Consider the following 14545-nt stretch of genomic DNA (forward strand, 5'->3'; position numbering starts at 1 on the left):
CAGGATACAAGATCCTGGTGGAAAGAAAAGGTGTAGTGTTTGGGGCTTCAGCGGGCTAGGCTGGTTTGGCAGGGCAAAGCTCTCGGAACAACAATTAAAGAAGGAAAAAAAACCGGTAATACCCAATGGGGCTATTTTTCTGAACCCAAAAGATAAGGCCTGAAGTGTTGTTTCTCCTGGGGCTGCCTCCCACATGTGAGCAGAGGGAAGGAGTAACGGAGAGAAGGCAGAGGAGCCAGGAGCTTCAGCGGCAGCCACCACCTTCCTGATAACTCGCCCTCTCACCTTCCTGCAGAAGCATGGAGCTCGGGTGCCCTGAGCTGCCGGAGCCCCCAGAAGATATCTTCTCGACGGGATCCTTCCTGGAGCTGGGATTCAACGGTCCCCCGTCAAAGGTTCCGGTGACCGGGCTACAAGCACTGGGGCAGCGAAGCTGGGAGATGAGCAGAGGCCGCAGCCAGCCGAGCTCGGTCAATGGAAGCGGGGGTTAGGCTGAGGAAACTCTGACTAGAAAGAAGCCTTGAGTCGCCACACGGCAAGAGTTCTGATATTAGAGCCCACGAGGTAGACGTGTGTTGCAACTCTTCCTATGTCCAAGAAGGAAAAGCACCAAAATGGAAGCGTTAAGGATCTAAGGCTACTACTGTCAGGTAAGACTGTCCAAGCTCTTTGCGGACACGTGTACCCTCTCCTTCCTTCTATAGGGCCTTGAGAAGCGTGAACCTGACGATTTCCTCAACCTCCTTATCGATCCCAATATGATATACTGCTCAGAAACATCTCCTGGTAGTGACAGCGGGGTCCCTGAAGATCCTGGCTCCCCTGCCACACAGGCTCCCAGTTCCCCTGCCCTCTATGAGGTTGTCTATGAGGCAGGGGCCCTACAGGGAACACAGCAGGAAGCTGGGCCAGCCTTCGGACTCATCTCCATCCAGATAGGTCAGTGTACTTTTTGGAAATAGGGCAATGGCCTTTTCAGGCCCAGCCCTGGCCGTGAGGTTAAGGGGAGAAGGTTCCCAAACTGTGCCTCTGTCCAGTCCCCGCCCTTACCACAGCCTTCTGATTCCTTTGTTCCAATTTCTGTTATCTTTCTTCAGATCAGTGGAGCCCTGCATTTATGGTACCTGAAGCCTGTGCAGTCAGCGGACGGCCCTCTGATGTTCACAGACATATCCTGCCTAGAGTCGGCACCTTAGCCCCAGCACCTCCTACGGCCCGGGTGAGTCCTGACGTCAGAACTGGTGTTCCCCCAGTATACATGCCCTCATATGGATGGGGGTGTGGGGGGAAGGGAGGAGAAACTAATGAGGGACTGGTTTGCCCTTGTGGTGGCAGTGGGTTTGAAGGCCAAGGAGAAACACGTGATTTTTAAGAGCTGGAAAGTATCAGGCCTGGGGGGCTGTTGGGGATCAGGGTGGTAAGGAATCATTTAAGTCTTAGCAGATGCGATGAGGGAGCTTCCTGTCAGCTCTAGACCTAGTGTGCATTCACATTCAGTCAGAGCTACTCTCTCAGCCTTGGTCAGGAAAGGGAATTGGGACAGGACCCCTGGGAATCCACCTGGCTAATGAGGACAGGGTGGTGGCGCTGTCGCCGCTGCCACAGCAGCAGCAGCAGCAGCAGCAGCAGATGCTTGCGCCCTGTGGCCAGTGCTGCAGGGAGTACCCTATCATGTATCTTTCCAAGATAAGTTAGACGCCCCTGCTGTGCAGACCAAGAGAGGCCACACTGAAGCCATAGTCCTCCCTCTGCCCTGTGCACCTTGTGTCCAAAGGTGGGAACAGAGTCCTAGCCCGCCTCTAACACCGTGCTTGAAGCTGGAACCAGAAGCTGCACCAGGTTTTGTGTGTCAGCACAGGGTTTGTGCTTGTTTCCTTTCTAGACAAAGCCTTTGTGCTTCGTTCTCAAGAGACTTTGGTTAGAGAGATTGGAGTTCTACTAAAACACTTGGAGGAGAACAGGGAGACATCAGGAAAGGAAAAGATTCAGCCAAGAGCCCAAAGCCACCAGAAAGCAAAAGGCAGAGGCAGAAAGCTGGGCTCTGAGGAGAGAATCCTCGCATAGAAGGAAGCACGAGGACCCGAGCTGGGACCAGACCCCAGCACCCACACAATCTGCTACACATCCCCTTAACCCGCATGCTGAGGGGCCAGTGGCAAACTCAGTCTCCAAAGGGATCTCTTTGGCCACTGGTCACATCCATGACACCTACACACACACACACACACACACACACACACACACACACACAGAGTAAAAAGTTGAATTTAGCCGGGTGGTGGTGGTGCATGCCTGTAATCCCAGCACTCTGGGAGGCAGAGGCAGGAGGATTTCTGAGTTTGAGGCCAGCCTGGTCTACTGAGTTGAGGCCAGCCTGGTCTACAGAGTGAGCTCCAGGACAGCCAGGGCTAAACAGAGAAAGCCTGTCTCGAAAAAAACCAAATCCAAAAAAAAAAAAAAAGTCGAATTTGTTATTCTCTTAAAAGTTATTTATTACTGTATATTATGTGAGAGGGAGAGGCCAGCACACACACGCCGTAGCGTATGTGGAGGTCAGAGGACCACTTCAGACTTGGTCCTCTCCTTCCACCTTTAAATGGATTCCAGAGATTAAAACCCAGACTGCTGCCAGGCAGTGGTGTCGCATGCCTTCTGCTGAGCCTTCTTGCCAGCCCCAAACTAAGTTACTCTTAAATTACAAAGTGAAGCATAAGCTGAGTGTGGTGTGGTGTGGTGTGGTGTGTGGTGGCACACACTGGAAACCTCTGCACTTGGGAGGTAGAGGCAGAAAGAGCACCACAAAACCAGGGCCAGCCTACTCTCCACAGGGACAGCCTATCTCAAAACAACCAACCCAGGGGCTGGAGAGACGGCTCTGCGGTTAAGAGCACTAGCTGCTCTGCCAGGAAACCCAGGTTCAAATCCAGTTCACAATCACCTGTAACTCCAATTCCAAGGATCCAACATCCTCTTCTGGCCTCTGTGGGCATCAGATATACAAATAAACACTCATACATAAAATTTTTAAAAAAGCTGGGCATGGTGGCACACTCCTTTAATTCTAGTACTCAGGAGGCAGAGACAGGCAGATCTCTGAGTTTGAGGCCAACCTGGTCTACAGAGTGAGTTCTAGGATATCTGGGACTACACAGAGAAACTCTGTCTTGAAAAACTATACCAAAACAACAACAACAAAAAGTTACAAACACTGTAAATCTTTCAAAGAAGACTATTAGGACCAGCAAGCTGGTTTAGTGGATAAAGGCACTAGCTGCCAAGCCTGACAATTTCATTCTGTCCCCTAGAACCCACATGGTAGAAGAAATCTCATTTCTGAAAGTTATCTTTTAGTCTCCACACATGCCCACACAGATATACAAAAAGAAACGCACATGAAATGAATAACTGGATTGTCAGTGAGAAGGAGATGGGCTCTTCAGCTGACGGCTCAGCTTAACCAGATACTATCTACCCTTCCCACACACTGCGCTTGAGAGTCAGCCTGCTGGCCTTAGAAACTCCTTCTCTTGGGGCTGGAGAGACGGTGGCTCAGTGGCTCAGTGGGTGGGAGCATGAGGATCCAGGTTTGTTGCCAGCTCCTCACACGTGGCAGCTCACAGCTGTCTGTAACTCCAGTTCCAGGGGATCCGACACCATCACACAGACAGACATGCAGGCAAAATGCAATGCACATAAAATAAAAATAAATAGAAGGAAGGAAGGAAAGTCCTTCTCTGAGGGTGGACAGCTTGACCCAACAGGTGGACGATGAATCACATGCTCCTGGGCTTGACAGGCTATCAAATGGTTTGCCAAATGGAAGTTAATGGCTGATTTGTTTACCTGACATAAGGAAATTCAACAAAGCTCATCATAGTGAATTCATACAAGCTCTCCTCTAATTGTCCGGAGATACCAGAACAGGCCCTCTCTAGCTTGGTTGCAATGTAATGTCAAGGTTCTGTGTGGACAAAACTCTCCCTCCTCAGCTAAGGAAGGCCCTTTGGCTTTCCACAGAGCCTGCCTGAATTCCCTTTCTGCCCTGACCTCACCTTATCCCTCAGTGCAGACAGAAAGCCCTCCCCAGAAAGCAGGCTGGGGCAGAGGGGCAGCTTGGGCTTTGGAAGCAGGGGACCTGATCACACTCATCTTCTGCCACCTCTCCCAGCTGTCCTACCAGCAGCTGTTCCTGACAGATGAGGAAAAGCATCTGCTGGGGCAAGAAGGGGTTACTCTGCCCTCTCACCTGCCCCTCACCAAGGTAACAATGGTCCCCAAAGGGTGTCCCCATCACAGAAGCTCCACTCAACCTCTAAAGAGCCTGGATCCCAGGGGACAGTTGGGGAGTTGTGGGGGGCTAAGGGCCCAGCACTGAACACCCTGAGCCTCCAGGCAGAGGAGAGAATACTCAAGAAGATCAGGAGGAAAATCCGCAACAAGCAGTCAGCCCAGGACAGCCGGCGGCGGAAGAAAGAGTACATTGATGGGCTGGAGAGCAGGTATGTCTGGGCGGTGTCTGGGCCCTCTTCCTCCCCAAAGCATGTCAAGGGGCCACTTGCCTAGCCTGCTCTACTTCTCCATACTCCCTAGAGTGGCAGCCTGTTCTGAGCAGAATCAGAAACTACAGAGAAAGGTGCAGGAGCTGGAGAGGCAGAACGTGTGAGTGGTGGTGTCTGGACGGAGAGGGCAGGAGGCAGCCGCCGGAAGGAAGCCCTTCTCAGGCCGACTCCCTTCTTCTCCCAGCTCCTTGGTGGCACAGGTCCACCAGTTACAGAAGCTCACTGCTCAGACCTCCAGCAGAGCCGCCCAGACCAGCACCTGTGTCCTGGTACCATCAGGATGTCCCTCCCTTTCTCCCCCTCTCCCACCTCTGCCACCCTCCACACTTGCTCCTAATACCTGCCCTGCCCAGCCCCGTTCTCCAAACTGACAACCGCAACGACCCTCCATCCCGAAGCCCTCCAGCTCTGTTGTTCCCCAGAGCCCGAATGCCCTCTTGTTCCTTTTCAGATTCTTCTTTTTTCACTGGCTCTCATCATCCTGCCGAGCTTTAGCCCCTTTCAGGGTCAACCGGAAGCTAGGCCTGAGGGTTATCAGCTTCATGGAGGTAAGAGGCAATGGCGCAGCAGCCCCGAGGATGAGCCACAAAACTCCATTCTCCAACAAGTCAAAGAGTAGGAGAGCTCTGGGCCAGTCTCCCACGCAAGCAAATGGTCTGCCATTACACTTTCTCCTCAGTGATTTCCAGAAATATCTTGACTCATGAGGACGTGACAGAAAGCCGGGAGAGTCCAGGGCTAAAGTCCAAAGTGGAGGAGCTACCTGAAGACCCAGCTGCAAATGGTTCAACAAAGACACATCTGAAGATGCGAGCGAAGGCCAGGCCCACTGGGCCGATCAGGGGAATGGTGCGTGCAGATGAGATGTAAGCCCAGCATTTCCCGTCACACAAGACTCCACACGGGCTCCCCTGCCGCCTGCCATCAGGGGTTCCCACTGAGGAATCCACAGCCCTAGTGCTCTGACTCACTCAGGACACAACCGGAGATTTCTGTCCCCTAAAGCCACGTTTGCTTATCTGGCAGGGCACCTCAAATACTTGTCATACATTTGTGATTTCACTTTTCTTTGTGTTTAAGATCAAAGGGAAACAAGTTTTGACTTGGAAATAAACTTCCTAGCTCAAAATCTTTTTTGTTTTTTTGTAGTTTTTTTTTTTTTTTCAAGACAGGGTTAGCACTGTATAGCTAACTGTATAGCTATCTCTATAGCACTGGCTGTCCTGGAACTTACACTGTAGACCAGGCTGGCCTTGAACTCAGAAATCCACCTGCCTCTGCCTCCCAGAATGATGGGACTGCAGGCATACGCCACCACCACCCAGCCCCTAGCTCAAATTCTATCCCAAGTTTTTCACTATGTAGCCTAAGCTGGTCTCGAACTCTTGATTTGCCTATAAGTATATAGTACCACATCCAGATTGGAAACTGTGTTTATTATTGTGTATTAAATATGGTGTGTACGTTTATTATTATGTATATGAGGAGTATAATATACATGTGAAGGTCCAAGGGCAACTTCTGGGTTCTTTCCTCTCACCACATATTCAGGTCATCAGGCCTATGCAGCAAACAGTTTTTAACATTTTTCTTTCTTTCTTTTTTTTTTTTTTTTTTTGGTTTTTTCGAGACAGGGTTTCTCTGTGTAGCCCTGGCTGTCCTGGAACTCACTCTGTAGACCAGGCTGGCCTCGAACTCAGAAATCCGCCTGCTTCTGCCTCCCAAGTGCTGGGATTAAAGGCGTATGCCGTAACATGTCTATGTGTCTCTATATGAGAACGCATGCATCAATGGATTCCCCTGGAGCGGGCAGCTGTGAGCCAGCTGCGGGCACTGGAACCAGGCCCAGTCCTCTGGGAAAGCAGCAAGCTGTCCTAACTGCAGAGCCATTTCTCTAGCCACTGTACCACGTGCCTTAATGCCAGAGCCCCTCTGCCAGCCCAGAAATTTTATATAAAAGATGGAGGGCTGGAGAGATGGCTCCAGCAGGTAATAGCACTGACTGCTCTTCTGAAAGTCCTGAGTTCAAATCCCAGCAACCACATGGTGGCTCACAACCATCCATAATGAAATCTGACGCCCTCTTCTGGTGTGTCTGAAGACAGCTACAGTGTGCTTAGATATAAGAAATAAATCCTTGGGCCAGAGCAAGCAGGGCCGGAGGGAGGGGGGCTGGAGTGAGCGGGGTTCAATTCCCAGCAACCACATGATGGCTCACAACCATCTGTACAGCTCCAGTGTACTCATATAAAATAAATAAATAAACAAATAAATCTTTAAAAAAAAGGTCAAAGATGGCAGACTGGCTCAGGAGCTAAGAACTTCTGCTGTTCACACTGCAGACCTGGACCAGGTTCAGAGTACTTTCTTGGTGACTCACAGGCATCTATCTATAACTTCAGTTCCAAAAGGTCCAACCTCCTCTTCTTTCTAACCTCCGAGGGCATCAACCAGACATGCAAATGGTACACGTACATGCAGGCAAACCATTCACACACACAAAAGAAAAGACAAAGTATTATTATTATTATTTATTTTTGGTTTTTTGGAGATTTTTTTTTTTTTTTTTTCAAGACAGGGTTTCTCTGTATAACCCTGGCTGTCCTGGAACTTACTCTGTAGACCAGGCTGGCCTCCAACTCAGAAATCCACCTGCCTCTGCCTCCCAGAGTGCTGGCTGGGTAAAGTATTATTTTTAAAAAAAAAAAAAGATTTATTCACTTGGTGAATGAAGAAGTGGTTAAGAGCATTTATTCCTTTCAGAGGACCCATATTCAGTTCCCTGTACCATGTAACAGCTCAGGATCTGGTATCCACTTCTGGCCTCCATGTGTACCAGATACACATGTATTGTACAGAAATCACTAGTATACATGGAAAGGCTACATCTAAGAAGAGATGTACTCATTTTTCCTTGTGTGCATCTCTGTTTATGCATGAATTTATGTGCATCACTTACTACAGGCCCACAGAGCCTACAGGGTATCAGAGCCCCTGAAACTAGGACTACAGGTGACTGTGAGCCACCGGACCTGGGAGCCAAACCCAGACCCTCCGCAGTAGCAGCAAGCGCTCTTTCTTTTTTTTTTTTTTAAAAAGATTTATTTTCGGGGGCTGGAGAGACGGCTCAGATTACTTACATATAATAAATAAATAAATCTTTAAAAAAAAAGATTTATTTTATATATATGATGAGTACACTGTAGCTATCTTCAGACACACCAGAAGAGGTCACTGGATCCCATTACAGATGGTGGTTCTGAGCCACCATGTGGTTGCTGGGAATTGAACTCAGGGCCTCTGGAAGAGCAGTCAGTGCCCTTAACCACTGAGCCATCTCTCCAGCCCCCAGCCAGTGTTCTTAAGTACTGAGCCAACTCACCAACCCTTTTAAATTTAATTAATGTTTTTGAAACAGGGTCTTATTAAGTATTCCCTGCTGGGCTGGAGCTCTACATGTGGTCCAAGCCGGCCTTGAACTCACAGAAGATCCACCTCTCTTTGCTAGGATTTAAGGCACGTCCCACCGCACCCAGTCCTCCCCAAGCCAAATTATTATACAGAAGGAAATTGCTTTATTCCTTTATTTCCTTTTTTTAAAAGACAGTCTTACTATGTAGCTCAGCCTAGCTGGCCTACTCATTTACCAAGGATTTTCCTGCCTCATTCTCTCAAGTGCTGGCATTACAAGTCTGTGTCCTGTCCCTCTCTATTTTACTTTTCATTGTGCTCATTAATGGTCTGGAAGAGGAAGTCACTGGAAATGCTACTGCCACAGGCTCAGGAGTGCACATTAGCCCCTGAACTCTCTACCTCTGAGATGCAGTCTGTAAGGCCCACCAGAGACAACAGAGTCCAGCTATATGGACTCAATTTGCTTCCGGACCTTTTCAAGAGCCTTTCTGTCCAGTTGTCGCTGACGAACAATGACGAGGCAGGCGAAGACTAAAGCCACACCCACCACGATGCCTTCAAATTTCCAGAATAAGTGTTGTTCCATCAGAGCTGAACGGCAGCTGGGGGCAGAAGAGGACAGTCATTCCCAGGGGACATCAGTCTTTCTTAATTATTGTTCTCCACTTCAGCCTCCCCAAAACACTACCCAAAAATAAGCGAAACTGCAGTTAGCCACCTCTGCAGTCTCTGATGAGATAAACAGCAGCATTAATCAGTTTGATTGCTTTTTTTTCTTTTGTGATAAAGTCTCACTGGACGATGCCACCATCATCCAGTGGTAGTGCATGCCTTTAATCCCAGCACTGGGGAGGCAAAGGTACAGATCTCTGTGAGTTCAAAGCCAGCCTGGACTACACAGCGAGTTCTAGGACAGCCAGAGCCATATAAAGAAACCCTGTCTCAAAAACAAAACAAACAAAAAGTCTCAAGTAGTTCAAGCTGGCCTTGAACTCCCAAGTCCCCAGCCTCTCCTTCCGACATGCTAGGATTACAAACATGTACTACCATGCCCAACTCTTCTTCCTTTAAAAAAAAAAAGTTACATTTTTTTGTTACGTTGTATGTGTGCACACTCATGCCAAGGAACAGGCTGCCACTGTCCCTGTCTGACAACACACACACACACACACACACACACACACACACACACACACACCAGTCAGAAGACAACTTGCTGGAATGAGCTCTATACCTCTAACATGAGTTCTGAGATTCAAGCTCAAGCTGCTGTAGATTTATTTATTTCATATGTACGACTGTTTTCATGCATGTATGTATATGTACCGTGCGTGCCTAATGCAGAAAAGGGTGCTGGAGACCTGGGAACTGGAGCCAGACCGACTTTGTAGGTGCCGAGAACTGAGCCACTGTCCTCTACAGTAGTGATGAGTGCCTTTAATCACCGGAGCATCTCATCAGGCTCTCAGAGACATGTCTGCCTCTGCCTTCTGAGAGTGCAGAGATCAGAGATGTGTGTCATCACACCTGGCTTAACTGCTTACTTATCTGAGATAGAGGCTGATGACCTAGCCTTGTCCAACTAAAAACCTGCTTCTGCCTCCTGAGAGCCGGGGCTCAAGTGTAACCCACCCCACCACCCCAGGACTTTACTAATGGGCTCCACTCCTCACGCGCTGACCAAATTCTTTGATCAGAGAACATAACCAATAACACAGTGCTGGAGACTGGGGTTAGGAACAAGGGTGATGTGGCTCACATCTCCTCCTCTCTCCAGTATGCCAAACTACACCAAGACCTAACGGAACAGGCTCGGAGGAGGTTACCACAGGGTAGAGAACCAGCCCTCACCTTTTGAATTCATTCCTCTTGGACGAGCTGCAGGTGATTTTCTCCACATACCCTGTAGAAGCACACTCAGGTGTTGTTTTCTACCAAAAGAAATATCCAAAAGCACATTAGGAAAAGGCAAGCAAGAAACAGAAGACCTGCTGCTCGGGAAGAGCCAGGGCTGGCGGACAGCATGGAGCTAAGAAAGAGCTCTGACGTGGGTGGTGGAGGTGGTTGGTGGAGGAACAATTAGAAGATAAAGAGAAATTCCAGAATCTTCTGTATTAAAAAATATGAACAGAGCAGAACCCTGCCATCAATGTGGAAAGGGCGTATTTTCAGAGGAAAATTAAGGTCAAGTTTGAGGGCTGCTGAGATGCCTCTGTGGGTAAAGACATCTGTAGCCAAGATTAACAAACGGCATCTATGTGGTGGGAAGACAGAACCAAGTTCCTCACGTTGTCCTCTGACCTCTAGGGCACATGACCACACAAAAGGAATACCATGTTCAATGCCAGCCTAGCCTATGTGGTGAGGGCCAGGCCAGGCAGCACTACATAGTGAGACACTGTCTCAAAAAAATAAAATAAAATAATAAGGGCTGGAGAAATGGCTCAGTAGTTAAGAGCACTGGTTGCTCTTGGAGACAGAGGACAGGGTTCCATTCCCAGCACCCATATGGGGGGCAGGGGTATCATGATTCCAGGAGATCTGATGACCTCTTCTGGACTTTTAGGGCAACACACACATGCACACCCCAAAAACATATACATGCAGGCAAAACACCTATATACATACATAAAATGAAACAAACAAAAAATAAATATGGTTTTGACATAACTCTTAAGTCTGAGAAGAAAGAAGACAGCAATGGCATGCTTTAAAATCAAAACAAACAAACAAACAAATACTCACAATCTGGAAGTTAGAACATGGAGTACACTCTTCAGTCACCACAAACTCGTCTACCAACCAACATGGCGAAGTTGAGGTGCTCACTAAAAGGAGAGAGAGAGAGAGAAACGGCCAGCCGAAGACCATTCAAAAAACATTTCTCTCAAAGGCTCTGCCCCATCTAGCTTCCCAACACAGCGCCTGCACTCATTCCATGTGGCACCTCTTTTTTCTATCTGTGTTCTGGGTATACCAAAAAAAGACATTAAAAACAATCGAGCCGCCGAGCAGTGGTGGCGCACGCCTGTAATCCCAGCAATTTGAGAGGCAGAGGCAGGCGGATTTCTGAGTTCGAGGCCAGCCTGGTCTACAGAGTTCCAGGACAGCCAGGGCTACACAGAGAAACCCTGTCTCGAAAAACAAAACAAAAAACTAATAAACGAGCCATAGAGGTACAGGGTTCTAGGGCAATCACCCACCTGATAGTTTCTCCTCGCGCACCGGAGCCTCCGCTTCGCTGCAGGTACGGAAAGGGGATAAGAACAACGGTGAGCTCGCATACCCACTTTGGACGTCAGGGGATGAAGGGTCCCGATTCCAGAGGGCGTAGACTATGGGGTTCGCCTGCGATCCCCCTTTCCCGACCCAGTACCCACTTACCAGAGCTTTAAGGTGAAAGCGCACAGCAACCAACAGAGGTGGCCGCCCCGGGGGAGGCCACGCCTCCCCGCGCCCGCGAGCATGGGGCGGTCAGAGTCGCACCTGTTGCAGCCGACCTCCCCAAGTTCCAGCGCAGAGCAGCCAGCCGTCGGAGTTCTCAATCTGGGCCAACTAGAGCTCTATCGGAACGGCCTCGTGACCGCGGCGAGCATAATCCATGCGGATGTCTTGGTTAGAAGCGCGAGGTCTCTGTGGGGGCGCAGGCGGCCGGGAGAAGGGCTCGCGGGTCCGGACTTAGTGCCCGTGCCCCTCGGCCTCGGTCTCGGGAGCGGCCATCTTGCTCGCGGAGGCTCCTGGTCCCGGCACTAGCGACGCCGGCTCTTCCCGGGTGCTCTCGGCTGTCTCCTGCCGTAGTCGTTCCGGACTCGGTGGCAACCGGATCTCACTGCGATTGCGCAGGATCACGCGGCTCTTCGGCTGGGCGCCGCGCGGCAGTGTGGTCCTTGTAGTGTTTGCAGAGCCGGATGGACCGGTGGTGTAGGAGATTTCGTTTGTTCCGGGTTCGCTTCTCCCTTGTCTATTTAGAACCAGGAAAGCGGGGAGGAATAAAAAGGGGTAATACACCGCTCTGTCTGGACTAGGGGCCCTCATCAAAAGTTTGGGTTCACCATTAGGCTCGTGATACTCTCCCCATTTCTGGCTTAACAACACCCTGGCCGACCTTGACGCTTTGGGTCCCGGAAATCTGATGGGAGGAGGAACTGTGTCGAATCTGAGACTTTCTCTTGTCCCAGGTCTCCCACCGGACTCTACGCAAAAGAACGGTGTTTGTTTCCCTTTAAGTTAGTGTGAAACAGAGCTATTCCTTTGAAAAATCTCAGATGTTCTCATCTCTCCCTGGCTTTTATTTTTTATTTTATCATCATCATCATCATCATTTTGATGCAGGGTTTCTCTGTGTAGCTCTGTCTGTCCTGGAACTCACTCTGTAGACCAAGCTGGCCTCGAACTCAGAGATCTGCCTGCCTCTGCCACACAAGAGCTGGGATTAAAGGAATGTCACCTCTTTGCCTTACTAGAGCATAGAGATTTTAAATTGAAAGTGTTATTAGAACTAGATTTAGGATCTTTTCAGCTACTCTATTGGTGTTGTGGTGGCTCAAGCCTTTAGTCCTAGTACTCAGGAAGCAGGTGGAGTTTGAGACCAGCTTTGTCAAACTAGCAAGTATCAGGTCAGCCAGAATTAGATGATGAGACTCTGTCCTAAAAGAAACAAAGAAAGGAAGAAATTAAAAAAGAAAAAAGAGAGAAAATAGCTGTTCTGCTGAAGAGTTGGCTCAGTAGTTAAGGGCACTACCTGTTCTTCTAGAGGATCCAGGTTTGATTCCCAGCATCCACGGAGACTCACACTTGTGAATACTTGTGTATACAGTTAGTTGTGAATACAGTTAGTTCTAGATCTCACATGCTCTTTTGGACACCAGGGGTACCAGGCTGCACACACACACACACACACACACAAGAAATAATTTTTTTTAATAAAAAAATTCTTCCCTGGGATGTGACTAAGATGTTAATCTTTCTGGGCATGGTGGCACAGGCCTTGAATGCCAGCACTTGAAAGGCAGAGGCAGGCAGATCTTTGAGGTCAGCCTGATTTACAGAGTGAGTTCCAGGACAGCCAGGGCTACACAGAGAAACCTTGTCTAGAAAAACAAAGCAAACAAGATGGTAGTTTCCTTGGGGGGTTGGGGGGGTCACTGTCTTATTTGCTGCTTGAGTTTAAGGCAGGGTCTTGATATCAACCACTGGCTGCTCTTCAACCTGTAGCAGTTCTGCCTTTGCCTCCTAAATATTGATTCCAGAGTACATGAGACCCTATCTCAAAAACTAAGTAAATCAGTGAAGTAAAAAGAAATAAATGGCTGGGCAGTGGTGGCCCATGCCTTTGCCTTAATCCCAGCACTTGGGAGGCAGAGGGACGCAGATTTCTGAGTTTGAGGCCAACCTGGTCTACAGAATGAGTTTCAGGACAGCCAGGGTTATACAGAGAAACCCTGACTCAAAAAAAAAAAAAAAGAAAAAAGAAAAGCACACCGGGTCTTATTATAAATGGTTGTGAGTCACCATGTGGTTGCTGGGATTTGAACTCAGGACCTCTGGAAGAACAGTCAGTGCTCTTAACTGCTGAGCCATCTCTCCAGCCCTAGACCCTACATCTTGATTGAACTCATGTTGTCAGCTTCATGGCTTCCGGCTGACATGTTTACTTACCTTTTACCATGGTACTCCCATGGATGAGGACAGACTAAGCTATTTTAGGAAAGTGTCTCAAAGCAGAGAATAAAAGATTGTGAAAGAGGGTAAAATAAAGGCAGGGCCAGTGTATCCATCCTGAATGTACTGATTTTTGTGTGTCAATAGTTGTTTCTCCTTTATTTTTCAGGAATTAAATGTTGTTTATGTAACAGCATTTGGGAGGCAGGAGGACCACTGCAAGTTCAAGGCCAGCCTAATCCAAGTTGGGAGACCCAATGTGGTGGTCTGAATGAGAACAGCCTCTCTAAGCACACATATGTTGAATGTTTGGTCCCTAGTTGTTAGAACATTTTGGAAAGGATTAGGGGGTGTGGCCTTGTTGCAGAGGTGTGTCACTGCAGTTGGCTTTGAGGGTTCAAAAGCCAACACTGTGTTCTGTTAGCTCTTTCTCTGCCTTGTGTTTGTGGACCATCCCACAGAGCTCACAGCTAGTGCTCTAGAGCCAATCCTGCCTGCTGGCTTCCATGGCTCCCACCATGATGGTCATGGACCCTAACACTCTGAACCTGCAAGAAAGCCACTAATGAACTCTTCTTTAAGTTGCCTTGGTCAAAATGTGCAACTGGACTTTTGGCTACTTTGTGGATTCTTCTTCTTCTTCCACCCTTCACCCACTCCACTTCTTCTGTCCTTTCAGCCTCCTAACAGTAGGTAGGAGAGAAAAAAGGATAGAGGAGCAAGGGCGCAATGTTAGACTACTTCCAGTGATTAGGGGCACTGACTTCCTTGGAGCAAGTTTGATCTTCACCATCGTTATATCTAATTTCTTCTTATCTCTTTACTTCACAAACAGCATTCAACCACCAGCTAGCCAACAGCCTCCTCTATTGGGGATCTAGAATTTATATATCCTCTGAAAAGCCTCCAGA

The 14545-nt window shown here is 48.7% G+C and overlaps 2 protein-coding genes across 2 annotated transcripts; one reads left to right on the forward strand and one right to left on the reverse strand.

The window, feature by feature from the left end:
• Positions 1-241: 241 nt before the first annotated feature.
• Positions 242-5667, forward strand: Creb3l4 (cAMP responsive element binding protein 3 like 4). The gene is made up of 9 exons (XM_052178671.1): positions 242-395; positions 705-939; positions 1098-1219; positions 4169-4261; positions 4393-4499; positions 4591-4659; positions 4744-4828; positions 5011-5107; positions 5239-5667. Exons 1-9 carry the CDS (start codon positions 300-302, stop codon positions 5427-5429), a joined length of 1095 nt encoding a protein of 364 aa, XP_052034631.1. The 5' UTR covers positions 242-299; the 3' UTR covers positions 5430-5667.
• Positions 5668-7260: 1593 nt separating this feature from the next.
• Jtb (jumping translocation breakpoint) lies at positions 7261-11820 on the reverse strand. The gene is made up of 5 exons (XM_052179944.1): positions 11358-11820; positions 11177-11214; positions 10719-10801; positions 9825-9904; positions 7261-8575 (listed from the first exon to the last, which is right to left on the reverse strand). Exons 1-5 carry the CDS (start codon positions 11438-11440, stop codon positions 8419-8421), a joined length of 441 nt encoding a protein of 146 aa, XP_052035904.1. The 5' UTR covers positions 11441-11820; the 3' UTR covers positions 7261-8418.
• Between the last annotated feature and the right edge of the window lie 2725 nt (positions 11821-14545).

Source organism: Apodemus sylvaticus, chromosome 4 (genome assembly GCF_947179515.1).
Source record: "Apodemus sylvaticus chromosome 4, mApoSyl1.1, whole genome shotgun sequence".
Lineage (NCBI taxonomy): Eukaryota > Metazoa > Chordata > Mammalia > Rodentia > Muridae > Apodemus > Apodemus sylvaticus.

Coding starts and splice junctions, on each gene's coding strand:
- Creb3l4 (XM_052178671.1), top strand. CDS start 300: ATGGAGCTCGGGTGCCCTGAGCTGCCGGAGCCCCCAGAAGATATCTTC. Junction 396..704: donor TCAACGGTCCCCCGTCAAAG/GTTCCGGTGACC, acceptor TTCCTTCTATAG/GGCCTTGAGAAGCGTGAACC. Junction 4,262..4,392: donor CTCACCTGCCCCTCACCAAG/GTAACAATGGTC, acceptor CTGAGCCTCCAG/GCAGAGGAGAGAATACTCAA.
- Jtb (XM_052179944.1), bottom strand. CDS start 11,440: ATGCTCGCGGGCGCGGGGAGGCGTGGCCTCCCCCGGGGCGGCCACCTC. Junction 9,905..10,718: donor CATGTTCTAACTTCCAGATT/GTGAGTATTTGT, acceptor TTCTTTTGGTAG/AAAACAACACCTGAGTGTGC. Junction 8,576..9,824: donor AAGAGGAATGAATTCAAAAG/GTGAGGGCTGGT, acceptor TTCTGCCCCCAG/CTGCCGTTCAGCTCTGATGG.